The sequence below is a fragment of the Salmo salar genome, chromosome ssa16 (genome assembly GCF_905237065.1).
Source record: "Salmo salar chromosome ssa16, Ssal_v3.1, whole genome shotgun sequence".
Lineage (NCBI taxonomy): Eukaryota > Metazoa > Chordata > Actinopteri > Salmoniformes > Salmonidae > Salmo > Salmo salar.
Window position 1 is genome coordinate 15166782 of NC_059457.1, and position 26852 is coordinate 15193633.

A 26852-nucleotide genomic window follows, 5' to 3' on the forward strand; every position below is an offset into this window, starting at 1 on the left:
TGGATGGGCAAGGAGGCATGGCTGAGTCAAATAGGAATCCTGACTTAATGAAGTGGTGATTGAAGAGCTCAGCCATGTGCTTCTTGTCAGTAACAACCACATCATCAACTTTAAGGGACATGGGCAGCTGTGAGGAGGAGGGTTTATTCTCTAGGTCTTTAACCGTTTTCCAGAACTTCTTGGGATTCGACTCACAGAGAGAGAACTGCTCCTTAAAGTATCTAACTTTGACCTACCGGATAGCCTGAGTGCACTTATTTCTCATTTTCCTGAACGAGAGCCAGTCAGCCTGAGTATGCGTGTGCTGAGCCTTTCGCAGAATGCAATTCTTGAGGTGGAGTAACTCTGCAAAAGTCCAGTCAAACCAGGGGCTGAACTTGTTTTTAATTCTCATTTTCTTTATGGGGGCCAGGACATAGACGAGTCCTAATCCATTCACACGAGTCCTAATCCATTCACACGCTCAGTCCATCATGAGACATTCACAGTTCAACATATGCAGTGGGAAGACTGTATAAATGCATTTAAAAAATACTGAGCTATATTTTATGCTCCAAAAAATTTGAAAATGATATTCTTAATACTAATACAACTGCTCAGAGAAAGAGATTTTGTTTAACACGTTATCATTTATTTTTTCTCAAAAAGATAGGGGTCAAAATTATTCCCACCTTTCAATACCTCACATAGAGGATAATGGCACTGAGCCTTTTCTAAAAATGTTTTATGAGACTGAAGAACACATTGGGAGGGATCTTAGACCATTCCTCCATTTAAAATATTTTCAGATCCTTGATATCCTTCGTCTGCACTTATGGACTGCCCTCATCAATTAACCACAGGTTTTCAATGGGGTTCAATGGGGACCGAGATAGCCATTGCAAAATGTTGATTGTGTGGTCAATTATTATACATTTTGGGGGATTTTGATGTATGCTTGGGGTTATTGTTTAAGTTTCAGCATCCTGGCAGGGGCAACCAGGTTTTTGCCTAAAATGTCCTGGTACTTGGTAAAGTTCATGATACCTTTGACCTTAACAAGGGCCCCAGGACAAGTGGAAGCAAAATAGCCCCATAACATCAAAGATCCACCACCATATTTTACAGTATAGGTATGGATTTATGATCACACTCATCTAATTTGTACATGTGCAGTTGCAAGGGATGCTTGCCGAATGATTAAATGGCTGTCCTGTACCTTATTAGATACTGTTCCACATTAAGAAACTCTTAGAGGCCAGAGTCTTAATCCTGCAGATTTATATTTTCTTTATCATTTCACCCAATAGGTTTAAGAAGAAACCTAAGACGACTTTGCACTATTGGTCTAATTATTGAAGTGCTTCTTAAATAGAACTAGCCCACCACCCACCACTGTTTCTGTTCTGCTGGCGTTGGTGCCTTGTTGGCTAGACTACATAAGCTTTACTCCAATAGAGCTCCACACAAAAAATGCCAGAACCAATGTTGTTTGTTTCATATTTACTCTGCCTGACACAGCCACAGGGCACTTTTACTTTGATTTTATGTTATACTCTTTCATACCATGATAGAAAAGCAGTAGTGTTTTGGCTGGAGGAGCCCTGAAAATGAGTATTCTAGGATGTATCTTCCTACTGAACTCGAAGCTCGCTTTCCAGTTTTCCTTTTTAACACGTATCGAAGGACCTGCCAGGTTTATTCAGCATCAGAGAAAGTTAGAATGAAGAATCCCTGTGCAACCTTGCTCTTGCCTAATAAAGGACTTCAGAGCCCCATGCCTTTTGGTTCTCTTCTGTTGAGTCGATGGCGATGAATGCAGCTGGGATCTGTTCACGTGGGAGTGAGAGGAGGAACGTGCCCTTGTGTCTGGTGGAGGCATCAGCAGCACACTCACATGCTAGCTAAGGGCCCCCATAGCTCTCTGATAAATGCATGTCCTCCTATGAGGCAGCGGCTACTGACGCACGACGTATTGAATTAATAGTTAAGGGCCTGACGGGCTGTGATCAGACAACCCACAGGAGCTGAGCCAACGCTTCTTTAGCTATCTGTGTGGGATCACTTTCATCGTTCTCATCCCACACCAGGCTTACGTGAACAGTGACGCTGACATTAAGGATTATTATTCAAGTTGAATGTGGCATGTAGAATAGTCTGTCACAGACACAGCTGCCCGTGGAGAGAGGAGCACTGCACTCTGAAACAGGAAACTGATTTTAGGTAAACAATTTGGTTAAGGCCACCAGAGGATAGTGGGAAAGCTGTTATCGCAGGTGTAGCAAAATGCTTATATTTCTAGCTCCAACATACCTAAGAATACAAAGCAAAACATATAAATCACCCAAATAACAATTATGTAATTAAGAAACATCAGAACGGGCAATGTCAAAGTCTGGAATATATATAGCATATACAGTACCAGTCAAAAGTTTGGACACACCTACTCATTCAAGAGTTTTTCTATATTTTTTATATTTTCTACATGGTAGAATAATAGTGAAGGCATCAAAACTATGAAATAACACATATGGAATCATGTAGTAACCAACAGTTTACCAAGTGTAAAACAAATCAAAATAGATTTTAGATTTTAGATTCTTCAAAGTAGCCACCCTTTGCCTTAATGACAGCTTTGCACACTCTTGGCATTCTGCAAAGAAACCATTACTAAAGGACACCAATAAGAAGAAGAGACTTGCTTGAGCCAAGAAACACGAGCAATGGACATTAGACCGATGGAAATCTGTCCTTTGGTCTGATGAGTCCAAATATGAGATTTTTGGTTCCAATCACCGTGTCTTTGTGAGATGCAGAGTAGGTGAACGGATGATCTCCGCGTGTGTGGTTCTCACCGTGAAGCATGGAGGAGGAGGTGTGATGGTGTGGGGGTGCTTTGCTGGTGACACTGTCTGTGATTTATTTAGAATTCAAGGTACACTTAACCAGCATGGCTACCACATCATTCTGCAGGGATACGCCATCCCATCTGCTTTGTGCTTAGTGGGATGATCATTTGTTTTTCAACAGGACAATGACCCAAAACAGACCTCCAGGCTGTGTAAGGGTTATTTGACCAAAAAGAGAGTGATGGAGTGCTGCATCAGATTACCTGACCTCCACAATCACCCGACCTCAACCCATTTGATATGGTTTGGAATGAGTTGGACCGCAGAGTGAAGGAAAAGCAGCCAACAAGTGCTCAGCATATGTGGGAACTCCTTCAAGACTGTTGGAAAAGCATTCCAGGTGAAGCTGGTTGAGAGAATGCCAAGAGTGTGCAAAGCTGTCATCAAGGCTACTTTGAAGAATCTAAAATCTTAAATATATTTTGATTTCTTTAACACTTTTTTGGTTACTACATGATTCCATATGTGTTATTTCATAGTTTTTATGTCTTCACTGTTCTTCTACAATGTAGAAAATAGTACAAATAAAGAACAACCCATGATTGAGTAGGTGTGTCAAAACTTTTGATTGGTAGTGTATAAATCAATGAGATTTTTATTTTCACTGAATCTCCGTTTGGGTATTGGTTAGACTACAATTAGGGTGTGGAAATGTTATGCTCTTAGTACTGTATCCTACTCCCGACCGTCACGTTGTACAGCATAATATTTTCCTAACGGAAACTCTGAGTGTTTCGTTTTTGAATTTTTCTTGTAATAGAAACACCATAATATTCATCTAATTAATTAAGCTACATTTCTTAAAATCAATCCCATACTGTATACTATGTTCTTGCAAAAAGGTTTTAAATTCTCTATTACAGCCAATATTAAAGACAATCAAATGCTTCTCAAAGATGCCCTCTGGTGGTGAAACTAGCCCTAACTAGCATTAATGGCAACAATGGCTGACAATTAAATGACGTGCCATAGAATTCTGCAGCAGCCCGCAAGGTGTGCTGCAGTATGACGCAACTTTTACAGGAAGAACCACTGTATACAGTGAATTTGGAAAGTATTCAGACCCCTTTACTATTTCCACATTTTGTTACGTTACAGCCTTATTCTAAAATGTATTGGATAAAAAAAATGTACACATCAATCTACACACAATACCCAATAATGAAAAAGTGGAAACAGGTTTTTAGACATTTTTGCAAATGTTTTCAAAATGAAAAACAGAAATACCTTATTTACATAAGTATTCAGACCTTTTTCTATGAGACTCGAAATTGAGCTCAGGTGCATCCTGTTTCCATTGATCATCCTTGAGATGTTTCTACAACTTTGTTTTCGTCCACCTGTGGTGAATTCAATTGATTGAAAAAGAAAAGGAGAGCCGCACTCTCTAGGAGCTCAGATGCAATAATTGAATAACCTAATAACCAACGTTTCGACAGACAGTCTTCATCAGGGTATAATGACAAACACTGCGGGTCACTAGTTTATATAGTGTCAAAGGACAGACACAGGTGTCTGTAATCATGGTCGGTTGTGGCTTGATATCATTGGTTAATTTACAGATATAAATATAACATATAAAAAACATAAATGGATAGCATACGATCATAGATACAATTTGGCTACATAGGCCAACAAACATTTTCAATGAAGAGCAAAATCAAAATAATCACAAAAATGGCTTCAGATCAAAGTCTACATTGAGGGTCTTTAAATTAAAGATCCAGGCTTCCTCTCGTTTTAACAATAGATTGTCGAGGTCAACCCCTCTCCTAGGGGGGTGACGTGTTCGATGCCGATATAACGTAGGGACGAAATCGAATGGTTTGCTTCCAAAAAGTGGGCAGCACTCCACCAATCAGGGTAGAGTGACCAGATGTAAGCCACTCCTCAGTAAAAGGCACATGACAGTTTGCCAAAAGGCACCTAAAGACTCTCAGACCATGAGAAACAAGATTCTCTGGTCTGATGAAACCAAGATGGCCTGAATGCCAAGCTTCACGTATGGAGGAAACCTGGCACCATCCCTGCGGTGAAGCATGGTGGTGGCAGCATCATGCTGTGGGGATGCTTGTCAGCGGCAGGGACTGGGAGACTAGTCAGGATCGAGGGAAAGATGAACGGAGCAAAGTACGGAGAGATCTGTGATAAAAAACCTTCTCCAGAGTGCTCTGGACCTCAGACTGGGTTGAAGGTTCACCTTCCAACAGGACAACGACCCTAAGCACAAAGCCAAGACAACGCAGGAGTGGCTTCGGGACAAGTCTCTGAATGACCTTGAGTGGCCCAGCCAGAGCCCGGACATGAATCCGATCGAACATTTCTGGAGAGACCTGAACATGGCTGTGCAGTGACGCTCCCCATCCAACCTGACATAACTTGAGAGGATCTGCAGAGAAGAATGAGAGAAACTCCCAAAATACAGGTGTGCCAAGATTGTAGCGTCATACCCAAGAAGACTCTGTAATCGCTACTAAAGGTGCTTCAACAAAGTACTGAGTTAAGGGTCTGAATACTTATGTAAATGTGATATTTCCGGTTTTTGTATACAGTTGAAGTCAGAAGATTACATACACTTAAGTTGGAGTCATTAAAACTCGTTTTTCAACCACTCCACAAATTTCTTGTTATCAAACTATAGTTTTGGCATGTCGGTTAGGACATCTACTTTGTGCATGACACAAGTCATTTTTCCAACAATTGTTTACAGACAGATTATTTCACTTATAATTCACTGTATCACAATTCCAGTGGGTAAGAAGTTTACATACACTAAGTTGACTCTGTCTTAAACAGTTTGGAAAATTCCAGAAAATGATGTCATGGCTTTAGAAGCGTCTGATGAGCTAATTGACATCATTTGAGTCAATTGGAGGTGTACCTGTGGATGTATTTCAATGCCTACCTTCAAACTCAGTGCCTTTTTCCTTGACATCATGGCAAAATCAAAAGAAATCAGCCAAGACCTCAGAAAAAAATGGTACACCTCCACATGTCAGTTTCATAATGGGGAGCAATTTCCAAACGCCTGAAGGTACCACGTTCATCTGTACAAACAATGGTACGCAAGTATGTCCTCGGGTCTGATGAAACAAAAATAGAACTGTTTGGCCATTATCTAATGTTTGGAGGAAAAAGGGGAGGCTTGCAAGCCGAAGAACACCATCCCAACCATGAAGCATGGGGGTGGCAGCGTCATGTTGTGGGGGTGCTTTGCTGCAGGAGGGACTGGTGCACTTCACAAAATAGATGGCATCATGAGGGAGGAAAATGACGTGGATATATTGAAGCAACATTTCAAGACATCAGTCAGGAAGTTAAAGCTTGGTTGCAAATGGGTCTTCTAAATGGACAATGACCCCCAAGCATACTTCCAAAGTTGTGGCAAAATGGCTTAAGGACAACAAAGTCAAGGTATTGGAGTGACCATCACAAAGCCCTGACCTCAATCCTATAGAAAATGTGTGGGCAGAACTGAAAAAGCGTGTGCTAGCAAGGAGGCCTACAAACCTGACTCAGTTACACCAGCTCTGTCAGGAGGAATGGGCCAAAATTCACCCAACTTATTGTGGGAAGCTTGTGGAAGCCTACCCGAAACGTTTGACCCAAGTTAAACAATGTAAAGGCAATGCTACCAAATACTAATTGAGTGTATGTAAACTTCTGACCCACTGTGAATGTGATGAAAGAAATAAAAACTGAAATAAATCATTCTCTCTACTATTATTCTAACATTTCACATTCTTTAAAATAATGTGGTGATCCTAACTGACCTAAGACAGGGAATTTTCACTAGGATTAAATGACAGGAATTGTGAAAAACTGAGTTTAAATGTATTTGGCTAAGGTCTATGTAAACTTCCGACTTCGACTGTATATTAGTAAAAATGTTTTTGCTTTGTCATTATGGGGTATTGTGTGTAGATTGATGAAGAAAATAATCAATTTAATCAATTATCAATAAGGCTGTAACCTTACAAATTGTGGAAAAAGTCAAGGGGTCTGAATACTTTCCGAAGACACTGTATGAATATGAAAGATGTGTACAGCAGTAGTTATATAGGATGAGCCACTAGAATACATTATCAGATGACCTGGCCTCCACAATCACCCGACCTCAACCCAATTGAGATTGTTTGGGATGAGTAGGACCGCGGAGTGAAGGAAAAGGAGCCAACAAGTGCTCAGCATATGTGGGAACTCCTTCAAGACTGTTGGTTAAGCATTCCTCATGAAGCTGGTTGAGAGAATACAAAGAGTGTGCAAAGTTGTCATCAAGGCAAAGGGTGTCTACTTTGAAGAATCTGAAATATAAAATATATTTTGATTTGTTTAACACTTTTTTGGTTACTACATTATTCCATATGTGTTATTTCATAGGTTTGATGTCTTCACTATTATTCTACAATGTAGTAATTAGTCAAAATAAAGAAAAACCAATGAATGAGTGGGTGTCCAAACTTTTGACTGGTACTGTACATATGAAGGGGGTGGGTAAAATATTATGTAAACATTATTAAAGTGATCAGTGTTCAATGACTGTGTACATAGGGCAGCAGTCTCTAAGGTGCAGAGTAGAGTACTGGGTGGTAGCCGGTTAGTAACAGAGACTAAGATTCAGGGCAGGATACTGGTTGCATTTGCCATACCAAGCAGTGTTAAAGCCCGACACGTTGCTCTCAATGGTGCATCTGTGGAAGTTTGTGAGCGTTTGTGTACCCCGTAGTATAAACACAAGAGACATGGATTAGTGTATCTCTGTGTATATAAGGTAGCACTGGGTTTACCTTAAGACCATTCAGCTGAAACTCTGCCCCATCTGTCTCAGAGTTGCAGCCATCACAAGCACTCAACCTCTCCTTGCCGAAAGAGAGGGGGATCATTACCACAGTGCAGAGGTGTGGAGTTAAGACTAGGCTGTTTTCACAAACCCAACCTTGTGAAAGGGCTATGTAAGTGAGTGTTAAGGTGCTGGTATTGCTATTGTTTGTGCAGTAGTTCTCTGAGGTGAGAAAAGATGTATCAAAGTAAAGGAAACACAAGCGCTGTATCAAAAGGTATCTTTCATCCCCATCTCGTCAAATCAGCATGTACACTAAAAAGGAAACGTCATCTCTCTCAGTGGGGGTTTGATATCTTATCAGTTTGATATCTTAAAATGCATTTTCTCTTTGTTCACAGATCATTTACATTGAGTCATCTGGGGATTGAATTTCAAACCAGAGTCGATAAATATAAGGATGGAGCTCCATGGAGCTGTAATATGTGTGTGAAACAACTGACACAGTCTGTGTTTGACCCTGGTATTCCATAGGATAGCTCTGAGTATCTTTAAGCCACTCTCCCATTTCCATGCTTGAAATGGTGCAATAATTCCAAAGGCTGAATCCCTGCCAATTTATCGGTGCTCCTTACATGGATGTGAGCAAGCAGGTATTGAGCAACTGACAACTTTGTGACAAGGCTGCAGAGATATGTCTGCATGCAGTAATCATCCTTATTATGATAGCGTTTTGATGTCCTTATAGCCAGCTCTTCACAAATATAGGCGTAAACATAAGCGAATAATACATTTAAGCGTAAAAAAAAAACAGGATTGAAGGTTGCATCGGAGAGCACTGGCCAACTCCACTATCTTCATGTGATATGTTCCACACTGACAGGAGAAGCCCCTCCCCCCATGCAGATATTAATATGAACCTAGCCCCCCCCCCCGCTCACCCTCCTCTCACACGTTTCCCTGGCCTCATGATATTTGAGTTAATGAATGGCCTCCTGGATCCCCTGACGCGCAGACAGCACAGATGAAATTGCTGAACTTGTATAGCCAGAGCAGCGTTACGATCAGCTTATTACATGGTTGGAGAGGGGGGGAGGATCCCGGGCTGCCTGCAGCGGCCTCATTGGTTGCTCCCTCAGCAGTGGGGAGGGGCCGAGGAGAGGCAAAGAGAGGAGAGGGAATGAGGGCAGTGCTCTAATTTAGGGGGATAGGATTGGGAATGCCCGTTAGATGTGGCTTGCCGATAATAGCGCACATCAGCCACGGCGCTGCAAATGAGAGCACAGGCAGAGAGCAGGGGACTGAGTGCAGAATGATACCATAGAGCACACAGAGAGAGAGAGAAGGAGTGGGAGAGAGTGTATTGTCAGCACGTTGGAGAGCGCAAAGCACAGAGGACTGAGAGAGTGCAGGAAAGGAGGAGGAGAAGCGGAGAGAGGGAAAAAAAGATAGAGGATTGTGTTTTTGCAGGGGGGTAAAAGTTCCCACCGCTCCAGGCAGAAAGCAGTCCTGAGGTCAGCAGCAGGGAGAAGTGAACCAGGTGGAAGAAGTGGAGCAGCTGACAGCAGGAGAGAAAGAGTCACAGGGGGTCTGCTCCCACGGCAAACATCACAGCAGTGTGGAGAGCACAGGAGATCCAGGGGACACTATTGAAACTTACCGACTCAAGGACGTAGTCTGCCGTCACTTGTCAGGGTAATAATGGTTCTCACTGGACTAGGGCTTCTCTGCATGGCTAACTCAAGAGCATGAGAGCAGATACTGGGCACTGGGCAGAAGACGCGTAGAGCTGGGGATAGCGCCTGTGTCGTTCCTTCCTCTCACTTACCTGTGTTGGGGAGATAGAAAGATTCTGATATAGAAACATTCCGATTTTCTGGCCTTGAAGAGAATCAGTACAGAGCAGGGAGGGAGAGAGGAGCCTGTTAGAGGGGAAGAGTTCTGTTCTCTCATCTCTGAGACATGGTAGAGTGTGTAACAGTAGCGAGCCCCTCAGCAGCAGCAACGTCAGCCCCAGAGCATGGAGAAGTCCAGCAGTGAGGAGTCAGCCATTCACCGCAGCCCGTCCGTGGATAGCCGCGACTCCGACTTTGCCCGCGCCTCTACGTCCGGCCGCCCATTCGGTGGCCGCGGCTTCACCGCCGGCGCGTTCTACGGCTCCACGGGGCCACGTGGCGCCTCCGCCGCACAGGGGCAGGCTGGGACAGCGGCCGATGCCAGCGTCAACGTCGGAGGAGACAAGAGCAGCAATAACAAGTACACGGCGCCCAAAGGCAGCAAATACGTGGTCTTTTACCTGGATCTATCCTTTGTGTTCCTTTTAGAATTCAAGAAGTGCAACATGGCACGGGGCTGTCTCTGCTGTTTGAAGTACACCATGTTCCTCTTCAACCTCATCTTCTGGGTAAGTAAACATTATTTCTCTCTCTTCTTCTTCTCTTTCTCATGGCTCCATATTGTTTGTTCTCTTTTGGGGGTGCTAATTATAGGATGCATTAGGATGAATGTGGGCCAACAAGCAGGAATGACACTGACACATGGTTCTGGAAATTACTCAGCGGATACAAATGTAAAAGGGGTAGGCATTAGGTTTGCAGTAATATGAGTAAGGCAAGATGGTAAAATGTCATATTGCATAATACTTGTAAACTGATATACGGATCATTTAAAGATTTCTGTTCAGGCGTATGTGAGATCAAGATTGGTGTTCATGCTTATGAGGATCATTATGAAAACCCTTTTCTTCTCAAGGTGATACTGTAGCTCTTTGTGCGACCATGTGTGTTTCATAACTATGTCTGCCTCATCATGGCGTGATGGGGCTCAATTGCATGTTACTATCGCTGGTTGTTATTGAGGCGTTGGAGTGGGGGTTGTCACTCCGACACCTCAAAGTCAAAATTGGCTATATCGTAAGAATCGATGAAAACAAACATTTGCTGTTTGGTTTTAATTTGAAGATTAGGGTTAGGCATACTGTTAGCAGTGTGGTTAAGTTCAGAGTTAGGTTTAACATCAGATTTGAAAAAGAGTTGAAAGAGTGGTTGCTCCACCATGTCTCCCTGTGGGTGCTCTGCTGGGGTGCTGGGGCTGGCATTCGTTCAGATGGCTTTACAACGTGGCTCCTGATGGGTGCTGATTTACTGCAAACATGATGAGGATTTAGAGTGTTAAGCTGTCTAGTTAAAAGGATAGGGGGCATTGCTTACATGTTTTAGATGGAATCATGACATATCTGGGGAATGGTTATGAAAGATTTAGAACGATGGAGGATGTTTTAATTCGTTTTGGAGAGCCGCTGGAATAGAGTTGGATGGGAATAATCTGATTTGTTGGTTTCATTATACACATTGGGATTTTTTTGGGTAACACAGATTTTTTTTAAAAGACTAGCACTTTCACACATCATCATCAAATCCCTCAGATTTCAGTGGGTCTTATGTTTGCATCTGTCATTTTGTTTGTGAAAGTAGGCATCCCCTGAAATATTTAACCAGTGGATTATCGGGGGTTTAGTTGATGGACCGGAGCCTTTTGTGTGGAGCCAGTCATGCGTGAAGCGTAATAACATCACAACACCACAGGGTATACCTCTCCAATCACGTCACCACTAGCCTACTGCGTGCACCCTGCAATCTGGGGCACATTCGAAGCTTAGGCACCAGGCTGCTGCCCATTATTACTGAACCATGACGAGACCAACAGCCCACAGCACAGATTCCAATGTACCTTTCGGGCAGAACACCCACACAGTGCAAGAGGGATATGTGTGTGCCTGATTGGCAAGGCCTGCTCAGATCAGGCAAGGTGTGTGTGCAGTACGTGATGCATGTGGAGGGATCAGAGGCCGGGCTACTGGATGGCGGCTGAGGTCATTGTGTCAGTGCTGCTTTGCCATCCGTGACAGCTACAGGAGGATTTAGCCGAGGCGCTTGCTCTCCCCGAGGGCTTTGTGTGGCTCAACCTGTACTTAACCCCTTGTGTTGGCGGTAAAACCCCCCCATGTTAATAACCTGATGCTCTAGCTCCACACTGGGAGGAGTGGGAGGGAAGGAGTGGGGAAAGAGGCTTTGCCTTTGGCACTGAGCTGGATGCCATAGACCTGCCTTATTGTCACTGACTCTCCTAGGGTTGGGGAGAGTAAGGAGGGCTGTGGGCACCCTATGGTGTGAGGAAATGGTGACCTTCCTCTGTGCGTGTGTTGATCAGTGGGGGAGGCCTGGAGCGGACGGGGGGCTTTCACTAGCGCTGTGGCTCCCGCTGGGCAGTAATTGAGCTCCTCACACTGCTAATGTTCACTTAATGATCACGCCCCTTGCTAGCAGATTGATAGTCGTTGTGGCGCCTTGACTCCCTTTAATGACAGTTTAATAACTGTCCCAGGGGAGTCACTGTTTCCCTGGGTGGCCATGTGTCCATCTCTCTGTGAAGGCAGGAGGTGTCTGTCTGTCTGTCTGTTTGCCTGTCTGTCTGTCTGCTGCAGCCCCACCGGGTCCGGGTGTCCAGAGGCAGCACAGGGGCTTGGGGACTGGGGGAAAGGGTGAAAAGCAGCCCTGTATCCTGACACCCCTGGGACATTGCTGCTCTCCCAGTGGCACTCCATGAATCGCAAGTTTACGCTGCCTGCCCAGGGCCTCAGCTTTGACACCCCAGATCGGAGCGGGGTTGCATGGTGGCTGCCAGGCCGGTGGCGTAACCCCACGCCAGGTGCAGACAGCGGGCCTCCCTCGAAACCCACAAGCCCCAGCCCTCCACTCCCTTCACAGGGCTTACAGTGGTAACTTGAAGCACAAGGTAAATAGCGCAGGCACTCCAGGCATGTCCCATGCGCTCTTCTCCAGGCCTCTCCAGCAGTTGTTCCTGACCATCTGGCTTCTCTTTCTTATGGAGATTAGTGTTAGTCTGAGCTGCAGCATGGTTGGGGGGTCTGGGTCAGATTAGAGTATCAGAGTATCTGGTGGTGTAGTAGTCAGGATTGAGAGCAAGTCTCCTTCGGATGACGGAGGACACCACCAATAAAGCCAGTGGTCACGCCAATCACACCGAATCACAGTGGCTATGCCCAAAAATACAGTGATGACTGGACGACATGTTGGTAGACACACTATGAGTCAGAGAGCAAGATTGGGTTGGCTGTGATTTCCTATGTGTGTCGGCTTGCAGACTGGCCGTGGTGTATTTGCAGGCCCCTGCTCTGTGTCCTCTCTCTGTGATGTCTGATAGAATCTCTGATCTGCTCTGCCCAGCCCTCCCTCCTTCACCTCCTCCACTATTAATTAAAACATCCTCCCTGTTTCCTTCCCTTCCCGACACTGACACATAGTGCACCAACAACAGTTCCTTTGTTAGAGAGAGCTGCCTCCGTCCCACCACTGTGTCACTTTCATACCATAAGCAAAGCCTCATTTGATATTCATATTTGGAGAATAAATGGCCGCTCAGCATCCTTACCTTATAACGGGCCAAAGCAGTGGTGGAAATCCTTTGTTAGGGGAGTAGAAGAACCTCGGTGTTTAGCATTCATGAATTCCTATGCTTGCTTAGGGGATTGCTGGAGGATTTATACGCCATTTGGTCGAAGGAAACAAAAGATTAGTTTCCCCATCGATTTAATCACCTGAGTTGACATTTTTGTTTTAAACGTAGCTAGCACGCCGCCCGAAGAAAAGAGCTTGAAACCTAATGACAGTTTCAAGGTGTTTGTGTGCGTTTTCCTAGTTGAACGGTGGCTTTATAAAGCATTGCCTTGGCAGTCATTTCACTCATGCTGTCCCATTCCTTCATGCCACAAGGTTTCGAGCCAAGGTGTCGAAGCAATTTGCCTGCTGTTTTCCCCCTCGCAGAGTGCTGAAAGTTCACTAATCCCCTCGGCCCCAAGGGACTTCACAAACTTTCAGATGGCCCCTCTCACCAGAAGTCTATCACAAGTTAACTTAATCCCTTACTATGTGATGTGGAGGTTAAACTGAAATTGAGGTGCAGTGAATTGTTTGAAATCATGAAACCAGCTTTCAATAATTCATGATGCCTTCTTACATGGATTTCCAATACTGACATGCATACTAATAAAAAAAGATTAAACTTTTATTTAACTAGGCAAGTCAGTTAAGAACAAATTCTTATTTACAATGACGGCCTAGGAACAGTGGTTTAACTGCCTTGTTCAGGGGCAGAACGACAGATTTTTACCTTGTCAGCTCGGGGATTCGATCTAGCAACCTTTCGGTTACTGGCCCAACGCTCTAACCACCTGCCGCCCCGATTCAGGAGTGGCTTAAATAACACAATATATTATTGTGAAGCTATATCAATCAGTACTTTAGGGAAATATAATGTAGACAATTAATATCCGTGAAACAGTACAAAAGGACATCATCCTGCCATGTCAATTTTTTACTCTCAAATAAGGACATGGCATATCTGATTCTCCTGCATTGGACAATGTATTTAATTTATTTACATTTACTTAGAAGAAGTATTGACGTAGTTGATATGCATTTGATCATTTTAAGTGTTTTAATTAGCACAGGGCCTTTTGGGGGCCCTAAGAGAGATTTGGTAAGGGCCCTTTGGCACGTGCCCTTCATGCCCGGTCAGTAATTTTTGCCATGATTAATACAAGTTTAGACAGCTGGCTAGACTAATTTACCAATCAGAAAATGTTTTATGAGTGACTGTCATTGGCTGACATAAAAAACTGCTGACGCACAACCAAATTTCGAACTGTAAGTTGAGACCCCGACTGAGTACATTTTTTTAATAATAATACTAAATTAGGGTGGAGGCCCCCTAGCGGCCAGGGGCCCTAAGCGACAGCTTATGTCACCTATACCTGGGGCCGGCCCTGAATTAGCATCCCCACAGGAGAAGGTACAGCCTTGGCTCAATATTCCTACTCTAACCTGCACTTCCAATATCTCCATATACTGTAACCCTGCTCCCTGCCTGTGTCCAGTAGCTAAATGTCTGGGGAGATGATTTTAATTTACACATCTCCACCCGGCCCGCTCCTTCAATTGCCATCCTACCGCATTGTAGAGCTCATTAGCTTGTGTAACAGATGAAATGGGATATAGACGCATATAATGCGGTGGATCGGGGGGCTGGTGGTGGGTGGAGTTAATCAGAGATTGAAGTCTCCCCACCCCCCATGCTGGCTGATTGGAAATTGAGACAGCCTGTTTAGAGTAGAGACTCACTGTGTCAGTTATGACTCATAACATACTAGGTGCCACCGTTCAATGAAAACCTGTTACTGGGTTCCCAGGGCAAGACCAAAATAGCATCCCCATGCCCTGTGAAAGAGGGGGTTTTAATGATCATGCTGACATGTTTATTTTTGTTTCTCATAGTAAACATGGTAGTGTAGTGCATGAATCTAAACAGGCATTATCCTAGGGCAGGAGGAGGTTTTAACAAGGTTTGATGGGAGGCTGGGGAGGCTGGGGTGCTATTGTGTCAATCTTGTGTTGTTGACTAGAGTGTGCCAGGTGAACGGAGAGACATAGAGAGACCAGATGAAATAACAACTGCTATGAGAGAGGTAGCTAAGCTAGCTCCGTAAAATCTTGGGCACCTGCCACTGTGTGAGAGTTGCTTGGCATCCCCCAAACCAAAGCTCTCTTATTTCTCCCACATTCCACACCACTGTCCCTCCCAATTAGGAGAACCATCCACAGGGGAAGCTCTCTGGCCAGGGCCAAGCCCTGTATTCACGAAGCGTTTGTTTCATGATGATTTAAAAGACACTTTGTGAACACAAGACCAGGGCTTGGCTATAATCCTTACTGTAGCGATCCCAGTGCAGTATTACTCCACATACCCTCTGAATCTGTCATATCTATAGGTCCCCTTAGTGCTAGATGACAAAACACGTACAGTACCAGTCAAAAGTTTGGATACACCTACTCATTCCAGGGGTTTTCTTTATTTTTATTATTTTCTACATTGTTGAATAATAGTAAATACATAAAAACTATGAATTAACACATATGGAATCATGTAGTAACCAAAAATGTGTTTCACAAATCGAAATATATTTTATATTTGAGATTCTTTAAAGTAGCCACCCTTTGCCTTGATGACAGCTTTGCACACTCTTGGCATTCTCTCAACCAGCTTTATGAGGTAGTCACCTGGAGTGCATTTCAATTAACAGGTGTGCCTTGTTAAAAGTTAGTTTGTGGAATTTCTTTACTTCTTAATGCGTTTGAGCCAATCAGTTGTGTTGTGACAAGGTAGGGGTGGTATACAGAAGATAGCCCTATTTGATGAAAGATCAAGTCCATATTATGGCAAGAACAGCTCAAATAAGCAAAGAGAAACGACAGTCCATCATTACTTTTTGACATGAAGGTCAGTCAATCTGGAAAATGTTAAGAACTTTCAAAGTTTCGTCAAGTGCAGTCGCAAAAACCTTCAAGCGCAATGATGAAACTGGCTCTCATGAGGACCGCCACAGGAAAAGAAGACCCAGAGTTACCTCTGCTGCAGAGGATAAGTTCATTAGAGTTACCAGCCTCAGATTGCAGCACAAATAAATGCTTCACAGAGTTCAAGTAACAGACACATCTCAACATCAACTGTTCAGAGGAGACTGCGTGTATCATGGCTCCCGAATGGTGCAGCAGTGTAAGGCACGGGATCTCAGTGCAAGAGATGTTACTACAGTCCTTGGTTTGACTCCAAGCTATATTACATCCGGCCGTGATTGGGAGTCCCATAGGGCGAAGCACAATTGTCAAAGCATCATCTGGGGTAGGCCGTCATTGTAAATAAGAATTTGTTTTGCTAGTTAAATAAAGGTTACACATTCATGGTCAAATTGCTGCAAAGAAACCACTACTAAAGGACACCAATAAAAATAAGAGACTTGCTTGGGCCAAGAAACACTAGCAATGGACATTAGCCTGGTGGAAATCTGTCTTTTGGTCTGATGAGATTTTTGGTTCCAACCGCTGTGTCTTTGTGAGACGCAGAGTAGGTGAACGGATGATCTCCACATCGCCACTGTGAAGCATGGAGGAGGTGGTGTGATGGTGTGGGCGTGCTTTTATGGTGACAATGTCTGTGATTCATTTTGAATTCAAGGCACACTGAACCAACATGGCTACCACAGCATTCTGCAGGGATACGCCATCCCATCTGCTTTGTGCTTAGTGGGACTATCATTTGTTTTTCAACAGGACAATGACCCAACACACCTCCAGGCTGTGTAAGGGCTATTTGACCAAGAAGGAGAGTGATTGAGTGCTGCATCAGATGAGCTGGCTTCACAATCACCCAACCTCAACCCAATTGAGATGATTTGGGATGAGTTGTACCGCAGAGTGAAGGAAAAGCAGCCAACAAGTGCTCAGCATATGTGGGAACTCCTTCAAGACTGTTGGAAAAGCATTCCAGGTGAAGCTGGTTGAGAGAATGCCAAGAGTGTGCAAAGCTGTCATGGGTGGCTACTTTGAAGAATCTGAAATCTGAAATATATTTTGATTTCTTTAACACTTTTTTGGTTACTACATGATTCCGTATGTGTTATTTGATAGTTTTCATGCCTTCACTATTATTATACAATGTAGAAAATAGTAAAAATAAAGAAAAACCCTTGAATGAGTAGGTGTGTCCAAACTTTTTTCTGGTGCTGTATGTGTGGACTGGAGTGCTTGACATCATGAGTCTAGTTCGTGATCAGCTCATTAAGGCTGACGGATGACACCTCAGGCCTTCAGGGCTCATGATCCTGTTTTTTTCTATACTTGGATGAGAGAGAGAGAGAGAGAGCGAGAGAGAGGGAGAGAGAGAGGGATGACAATCATTAGTTCTGCATCGATAACCAGGACCTCTTATTAAACATGTCATGTCAAATCATGCGTCTCTGGTGATGAGGGATGTTTTCCCAAACAATAGTGTCACTTGGTCACAGAAGGGTTCTGCCTTTAATGATCAGTGGAAGGTGTCTTTTGTGCTGGCAGTATCACTTTTTCACTTTTGAGAACTATCCATACACATAGTTAACGACTTAACCAACAGATTGACCACAAAGGGATAATTGAATTGATTCCTAATTGCATCTCCATTTCAAGGAATAATGCGTGGATTGCACATTGCACAATAGAGGATGATTGAAATGCTTTCCTCGTGAAATTAAATGGGTCTGAAAGTGATTGTCATTGTGTTGAAACAACATGAGCGATTGAGGCTGTGTATCAAATCCGCTGTAGTCGGTAGGAAAGGCTTAGGCACACATTGTATTTTGTCATATTCCCCCTGGAGAATGTATTTTTCCTCAGTAAAATACTTTGAGGCCTCTACTTCAAATAGGCCCTCTCTTTTGTGGTATTATATGATTATATAAGGCAAACTTTTGATGTGCCAAAGTATTCTACCAACAAAACTGAAGTGTGATGTTCTGGTGCTGTTTGTCTATGTAAAAGCCTCTCCTTAGTAGAAGAAGAACATCAACATGAAAAAAATGATTCATAACATGTTTAAATGACTGACTTAAAAAAAAACTGAGGCAAAGAAGCGAAATGCTGCGTGGGAGTTTTTTACTAAGTCCCAGTCCCCTGGAGTGGAGTGACGCACAGAAATGAAACCTGTCAATCAAACATGGTTTGACAACACAACAACAAACCCACTCACTGAGAGAGCATCGGCGGAGTAATACATAACATGGTACAGTGGAAGTGAAGTATGTACCTTGTCAAGGGCTAGCTAGTGAATATAGCAGATATTCAATTTGTCATCTACTGTATGACTGTCTCAATGTGTTGAGTTACCTTGCCACTGCATCAATAAAGTGCACTTTCTTTTCAGAGACAGTCAGGTTCTTAATTCGGTCAGAGATACTGCTCTATTTTTACACTTTTACAAAAATCCCCAGCCTTTAATATCTCGAATAATGGGACTCTCAGTATGTTTTATGGTGCTAAAATATTTACTAAGGAGCTTCATGCAAATAGGTGTTGAGAATAAAATGTTATCATGCTCATGCTTGTCCTTGTACTGTAGGAGGGGGTTGTAAACTTGTCTCCATCTCAGGCCGCCGCTCAATCCAGGCATTCCGATCGATGCTATTCTGCACCCAAGCAGTGAAGAATGTTAGAATAGCTTGCCCGCCTCGCCCTACTCAGCATTTTCTTCTGTCACCCAAAGGCAAATTAAGGAGAAATCAATACCCCAAGTCGCACTTGCTCAGCCTCAACTCTGAGGGAGAAGGTTTGGGACTATTTCTTTCCACTTGGTCTGCTAAGGAATAACTGGGTTTCGACCGGATTACCCCTCTGCTATTTCATAAATTATTTGGGGCGGCTGGCTTTGATGCACCTTGGCTGCAGACCCTAACACACTCAGTGTCCTGTGTTTGATGTAGCCGCCATAGGGGATTTTGAGCTTCTCTTTAATGGTCATCATGTGAGGCTGGTGTCAGGTAGATATTGGGAATCCCTAATGTTTTCCAATTGAATTTATCATGAAATGATCTTAGCTGGCTTGTCCGTATTACTGGCTGGCCAGGGCATCCAGGGGTTAGACACCATGGGCTGACGGTCCGCCATTGACTGGATCTAAGGGCTATCGTCTTACAATTGATTCTATTGGGCTTGATTGCTTTCCCACCATGGTCCTCGTTCCCTCATACCCAGATAGCATCCTCCTCCTCCTCCTGCTTATTAAATATCTTCTCCTCTCTCCACACCAAACATAGAAAACCCAGACATGTCACATCCTTTTTAGCTTGGCATTTCGGTCTCGAATAGTGATGCACTCAAAATATGAGCCTCAAATTGCCTTTGAATCTGTGCATTTCAAGAGGTTGTCACCTTGCATTTGGGCTTGGGGACCCAGAGGTGCACAGTCTGAATGAGAACGGGCCCACGGCGACAGCGTCAACAACTCGGTCCCTTGCCAGCCTCCAATAGGACACAAAGCCCTAAATAAGACCCCACTCAGAGGGAGGGGGACTCATCCACTGGACATGAATCACTGCCATGTTTTTGTCGTTATTTTTTTGGTGGGCTAATTTTATTTGGCACATACTGAGCCTGTGTTATATTCAGTACTGTGTGCTCCCATTGGAAGTGTATGTATATAGATCTATCACGCTGGGCTCAGAGAGAAATCCAGATGCACGCTCGAAACAGGTTGTTGCAGTGCTCTCTCATTACTGCGGTTGACTCGTGTCCTTTGTGCATGAGGTGTTCACATAAACAGCGCTGACATTCTCCCTGAAGATAGATGGAGAAGCAGCATCAAGGCAACATCGACTCCATCTGTAGCTAACTGACTCTGAAGCTTCTAGGGATGTTAACATGGTTTCAGAATGCAGATTGCCAATCTTCGCTCCTTTCTTGAACTGGGCTTTACCGTGTCTCTGTGACCTTCCTCGTGTCTTATCAAACGCCTTACACTCGTATTCCTCATTTATTTTCACAACCGAACGGATGCGGGTGGATATAGATAGAGGCTTGAAGAACTGTGATTTGTACGCTAATATGAGCTCATCACCGCTATCCCTCTGCGTGATCTCATTCAAGCGTTGAATGTGTGTGATACGTAATACAGCTCTTTTGCCACAAATGGAGTGCTACTACTCATCCTTATTGGGCGGGATGACAAACTCCATCATGGCATTATCAGGTAGTGCTAATGGACAGGGAAAGGTCAGTGTGTTGCCCCATTAATTTCAATGCTGAAATGGTGCTCCGAGCTAGTTGGTCATAATTCTCTGCACTAGGTGTACTGTATGTCCTGGTTGGTAGTGGGTTTTGCTGTAGCTGGCATGGCCACATGGACCATCTTGTTCTCAGCTCCTGGAGAGATGGGGAACAGACGGTGCTGGACAGGGTTCCTACATCCTCCCTCTGAACACACAGACCCAAAATGGCTTCCCAGCCCTCAATCTGTGTATGGAGCATGGGCTCTATGCCTGGAGCTGGGGTAGGGTGGGTGGTAGGGGCCCTACTGCTACCCCAGGGACCTGACAGCCCAGCCAGGTGAATACAGTGATGTGTAGTGGCAGCTCCCACCGAGGTGATTCACACAGCCGTGTCTTAGTGGTCCTGTTGGCTATCTCTCAGGCATACACATCATGTCACGTTTGTGGAGGGTATGCTTATCATTCCAGCCCAGTTTTAAGGGAAAATAACTGTATAGATTAGTTAGGAATTGCTATTTGCAGCAGCCACTCAAAAGCACAAGTGTTTATATTTTTTATATTTTACCTACAGTACAGTGTCATGGGTGTTTCTTGTTGTTGATTAGCTAGCGATATGCCACACACTATACATGTCATGTTTCCAAGTGACTGCACACATCGATTAACAAAGCACAAAACGCTCTTGAAGATGTTTGTGAGTCATTTGCGCTGATGAAATGTTCACTGTGCAACAAGATGAACAGATAGATAAACAGTAGCAGCAGCGTATGTGATTAATAAAAAAAGTTCAAATGTAGATAGTTAAATATTTAACCAAATAGCTAGCTGGACTAACTATTAAGCAGTCTTATAGCTTGGGGGTAGGAGCTGTTCAGGGTCCTGTTGGTTCCAGACTTGGTACATCGGTACTGCTTGCCGTGCGGTTGCAGAGACAATTTTAGGGCCTTCCTCTGACATCGCCACCTGGTATAGAAGTCCTGGATGGCAGGGAGCTGAGCCCTAGTGAAGTACTGGGCCTTACGCCCTACCCTATGTAGAGCCTTGCAGTCGGATGCCAAGCTGTTCCCATACCAAGCTGTGATGCAGCCAGTCAAGATGCTCTCAATGGTGCAGCTGTAGAACTTTTTGAGGATCTGAGGGCCCATGCCAAATCATTTCAGCCTCCTTAGGGGGAAGAGGCATTGTCGTTCCCTCTTTATGACTGTGTTGGTGTGTGTAGACCATGATCCTTATTGATGAGGACATTGAGGAATTGAAGTTCTCGACCCGCTCGACTACAGCCCCGTCGATGATGATGAGGGCGTGCTCGGCCCTCCGTTTCCTGTAGTCCAGAATGTTTCCTGAGGTCCAAAAAGTTACTTTCTGACCACTTTCTACGATGGGCAAATATGTGTCAAAAAGTATCATTCTAATCTAAAAACCCTGCGGTGAAAAAGTGATTCAAATCAAACGGAACGACCGTCAAATTTTACGTGTGGCTAATGTATACAATACTTGTATTCCAAACATGATGACAGAGTGAGATGTGTCAACACCCACTGTACAGTCTGTTCCCACACAAATCAATTGACACATTGTTTATGGGCGGTGTGACATTGGTGTGCTGACTATGCGCTGTGTTGACCCACCAGATGAGGTCATCCTGTTCACGGCTGGACCTCAACCTGGGCTGGCGGTTGGCTGGTTAATTGTGTGCCAATGGCAATTTATGATGCCATTCTCCAGAAATAGGCCTATCCAGGGACAGCTGGACGCAGGAGGACGTAACCGGAGAGGCCAAGATAAGAGCGACAGCAATCAAGAGTTGCCGTCCTTGCATTGGCCCTCTCGTGTGAAGGATGATACACTGATATACAAAACATTAAGAACACCTGCTCTTTCCATGACATTGACTGACCAGGTGAATACAGATGAACGCTATGATCTCTTATTGATGTCACTTGTTAAATCCACTTCAATCAGTGTAGATGAAGGGGAGGAGAAGGATTGTTAAGCCTTGAGACAATTGAGACATGGATTGTGTATGTGTGCCATTCAGAGGGTGAATGGGCAAGACAAAATACTGAAGTGCCTTTGAACGGGGTATGGTAGTAGCTGCCAGGCACACCGGTTTGTGTCAAGAACTTCAACGCTGCTGGGTTTTTCATGCGCAACAGTTTCCTGTGTGTATCAAGAATGGTCCACCACCCAAAGGACATCCAGCCAACTTGACACAACTGTGGGAAGCATTGGAGTCAACATGGGCCAGCGTCCCTCTGGAATGCTTTCGACACCTTGTAGAGTCTATTCCCCGACGAATTGACACTGTTCTGAGGGCAAAAGGGGGTGCAACTCAATATTAGGAAGGTGTCCTTTATGTTTTTAGAACTTAGTGTATATCAATTACCGGTCCCTGTCACTTGTGTCTGTGTCCATGTGACATGAAAGCACACCTCACCTCACTATTGGAAGAATAACGCTATCCAGAAAATCTCACTCACAACCCCACTCAATAAAAGTGCCTACCTTGCAAAGGAGATAGGAGAAGAAAGTGCTATCCTGAGGCGTGTTCTTTTTCATGGGTTCTCACCTAGGTTGGAGAGGAAAAGGGGGTACTTTATACCTTCAGCTGTGTTTGAGTCTCATTTGCTCCCTTTGGAAAACATCTAGGTGTTTCTTCACTCCTCACTAATGGGGGTTACACACTACTGATTAGACATCTTCTGGTTCAACTCTTCTCATGTCTGGTTACAGATCAAAATATCCTCGGAGTTTTTACTTCGCAGCTAACACGCTGTTAAATCTTCCTGAAAAGCAATCGCGTAGCCTCCTCTCCTCTATCTCCCCCTGTCTATTTATCTGCTTTAGTTGCAGACACAACATTGCCTCTCCGCCAGAGGAAGCTGGCTGTTTTACAGACATTAAGCAATATAGACGGATGCCTCTAAAAGCCCTGAGTTCCCCGATGATCATCGGATTCCATTTTCATTCGGTGGCCCATTAAGTTACACAGAAGCCCCGTAAACAAACAAAACAAAACATTGATAAGTCGTCGATTACACAACCACAACCCTCTGCATCAATACCCGAGTGAGACTCTCATTATATCATGTGCATTTGGAATTCACAGAGATGAGCCCATTGGATATGCATGGGCTTGCTATGCAGCAGTGAGCACATAGATGAGCGTCTTGCCATCTTCCCCATCGGTTATCTGCTGTCAGCATTTAGTTTCTGCATAATGCAGTCCACGATGAGACCCAGCAGAGTACAGGAGACAGGCACGGTCAGCAGAGCATTCCCCGTGTATAGTCATGGACGCTGCCTGGAAGCCATGTACATTGAAATGTTGTATTTAATAAAAGAAAAAAAGAAAAAGAAAAAAAATATGTTGTATTTACTGCAAGCCTCCTGACATTAAAATAAGCTCCCAGTTAATCGGTTTCCTTACGAGTTTCAGTCACTGTGGGCTACAGCTCTGTGCCCCGGCTAACTGTGTGTACACATCTAAGCCGCCACTACTTAATAACATTTCTTTAAAGCCCCACTGATAGCATATGTCAGCTGGATCGGGATTCAGCGCTGCTGCTCTCCTTTTGTTGTCTTTTTTGGATGGGTTATTGTCTCCCGTCGCAAATGGAAACAAAAGACGCCCCACAAAGTGTAGCCTCGTGATAGGAGGAAGGTGTGAAGAAAAGTGGGCTGCCATTAAACGGGAGACTTTCATGGATGGAGAGATGCCCTCCACGCCTTCCCTCGCTCCGCGCATCTTTGTTTCACTTTCTTTGGCGGTAATGTGACCTATTCTTCCCAGGCACAGGGGACATAAAGTGACGAAAAGTGGTCACAACTCAGAGAGAAAGAGCGACGGCCCCTCTCTCTGTGTTCCCTCCAGTAATGAGGGAAAGAACAGACACACAGCAGAGAGAGTGGGCTCTAATGATTAGAGGTGACCACCATGACCAGGCGACCTTGTGATCTACCGTATGCCACAGCTTGTTAGTCGCCTTTTTATTTCATTGGATTACACTCACCATCTGTCCCCCTTCCTTTAAAACGTTTAATTGAAAGACACTATCAAAGTGGGTTGGATTGCCAAAGTGCAAAGCGCTAAGGATTGATTCAACTTGGTGACCAATCCTTTACATAACCAACATTTATGTGTGTGGCTTAAGCCCTAAGGCAATGTTTACAGTTGTGACTCATTTATTTATTGTCTTCCTCCTCCATTTAGCATAAGTAGACAGATGGTCGTTCTTGAGGGACTGCATGCTTGAGGTAACTTTGCTTGTCAGCCTGATAAAGGTTGACAAAGACCATGAAGCCTGCAACAAATAACTAGACGCGCTCAGCTTGTTAAGTTATCATGGTCGTATTGTGTGTTAAGTAACTCGGATACCCACTTCGGCATCCCAAAATGCCAATGCAAGCCATTCGATTCAGAGTTAGTCTGTATCTGGATGTATTTATAAACAGGACATTAGTGCATTCTGTCACTATGGCCACTAAGCATGTACAAAGTCCTCAATTGATCTGAATGGCCCCTGCATCTTCTCCCATGTCCAGGTCATGTAGAACATGAGATGTCCGGTGGTTAGAGGGATCACGCCGTCTCCTCCGGAGGCCAGAATGTGCAACACAATAGAATGGCTGCGGTCTAGCACACAGGACCCGAGACAGCTTTTTCCATCTCATAAACACCATTCATTATATATAGAAGTCCTGGATGGGGGGGGGGGGGGTAACTCAAGTAGCTAGAGAGGAGGAACAAATGGCCACATCAGCAACTGCAATAATACCTCCTCCTCTTCCTTTGATATTAATGGGTCGGCTAGTGAAAGAGTTGAATTACGCTCTAATTATACTCCATGCAACAGGAATGGAAATACTGGGAATCAGAATGCTTTTTGCATATAATAACCATTCTAACCCATTATGACACCATGTAGCTCTAATCTAAGGGTGGGGTGATGGGTGTCTGTAGAATGCACAGATAAGTAGCTGTTGCGTGGATCAGCCGTTGCTGTGTCGCCTGCGCTTCATTGCTCCTGTGTGGATTGGACAGTTGGCAACCAGGCTGCGCTGACAAGGTGACATTGGCACCTGTGTGACGGGCGTACGGACTGGCAACTGTCACATCCACATGGACCGCCTCACTGTCACATGGGGCGGCAGGTAGCCTAGCTGTTAGGAGCGTAGGGCCAGTAACCCGAAAGGTCGCTGGTTTGAATCCCGAGCTGACTAGGTGAAAAATCTGTCGATGTGCCCTTGAGCAAGGCACTTAACCCTCATTCCTCCTGCAAGTCGCTCTGGATAAGAGCGTCTGCTAATTGACTCAAATGGAAATGTTAACATCCACCACCATTATCCCTCCCAGGCTAGGACAATTAGAAGGCAAAGTAGTGGAGGTGTCTGTTAACACTGCGGTAAGCATCAGGCTTTGTTGGTGTTCGAGCCACAGGTGGGCTGATGGAAGCTTTTCCTCAGAACAACTCTCTACGGTATCTCTCTGCAGGAACTGTGAAATCCTTGGAAGATGAAGCACAAGGCTTTATCCTGCATTCAGTGCCTCCCCACCACACTGAGGCAAGGGCTCTCCAAGCCCTGTCGCCATGTGGATCCATCTTAGGTGGGCCACTTGAGAGACAATGGGCCCCGGCACTTATCTAAACACACAAGCAATCTAGAGGCATTGCTCTGTAAACACACCGAGTCTGAAGGAAGGCTATTTGCATAATAAGAGGAGGGGGGAGAAGGGGAAACTTGTTGCAGCAGTGGTTGGAGGATGGCTGTGATGTACTGTGATTTATGCAGGGAGAGCACTGCTGTGGCTCAATGTGTAGCCAACTATGCTCCCTGTTGAGATTGGAGTGTTTTTTTTTTCCATCTGCATTCAAAGTACTTTTTAGGTGCTCACTTCCCCATTCTCCGGGCTCAGGCGGAGAAGGAACAAAGCCCAGATAATGCTAAATATCAAGCTCTTAGCTGCAGACGTGCGATTACAAACTGAAAGTTCCCAGCACCTAGAAACGCTATAGAACCTATATCCCTCCGCTAAATAGAACTCCCTAGGACCTTCTACACCTCTCTTGAATGGACATTTCCCTTCAGTTCTGTCACTTCCCTTTTCATCAGCTGACCCTGTAAAAGCGGCAGTCAACTAATTTCCTCCAAATTGTTGGGATGCTTTCAGTCTAAGCGTGATGGCACCGTGCATATTTCATATCATGCGGTTGCATTTGTAGGTCGGCGGTGCAGGTGCACGCAGGGTTAAGAATGATCGTTTATAGACATAATAGACGGTAATAACCTTTATCTCAGTTTTTAAGGTTATGCTTGGGACACAGCCTATTTGTGGCACAGAGCAGCCTTCCAACTGCTATCTGACTGACTGTGCTCCCTGCAGGTTGGAACCTACGTATGCCTGAGTATTAATAGCAGAAGAGAAAGCTGATATTTCCTGAGCCTCATGTACTGCAGCCTAGTTCATGAGCAGAGAGCTCCCGTGTCTGCAGGTCTGCAGCGACAGGCTACTCTCTAGCACATCCTGTAG

General features: G+C 44.5%; 1 protein-coding gene across 4 annotated transcripts in view; it reads left to right on the forward strand.

Moving 5' to 3' along the window:
• tspan9a (tetraspanin 9a) overlaps positions 1 to 26852 on the forward strand; it is a 288735-nt gene that overhangs the window by 177293 nt on the left and 84590 nt on the right. For 2 of the 4 annotated variants that reach the window (XM_014147922.2, XM_014147923.2), the window contains one exon: positions 9993 to 10072. In XM_014147922.2, the coding sequence (XP_014003397.1) occupies positions 10010 to 10072 (63 nt within the window). In that variant the 5' untranslated portion in view covers positions 9993 to 10009. Of the gene's footprint in view, positions 1 to 8859; positions 10073 to 26852 lie in introns of those variants that run through there. The other 2 variants (XM_014147924.2, XM_014147921.2) reach the window with 2 other exon arrangements.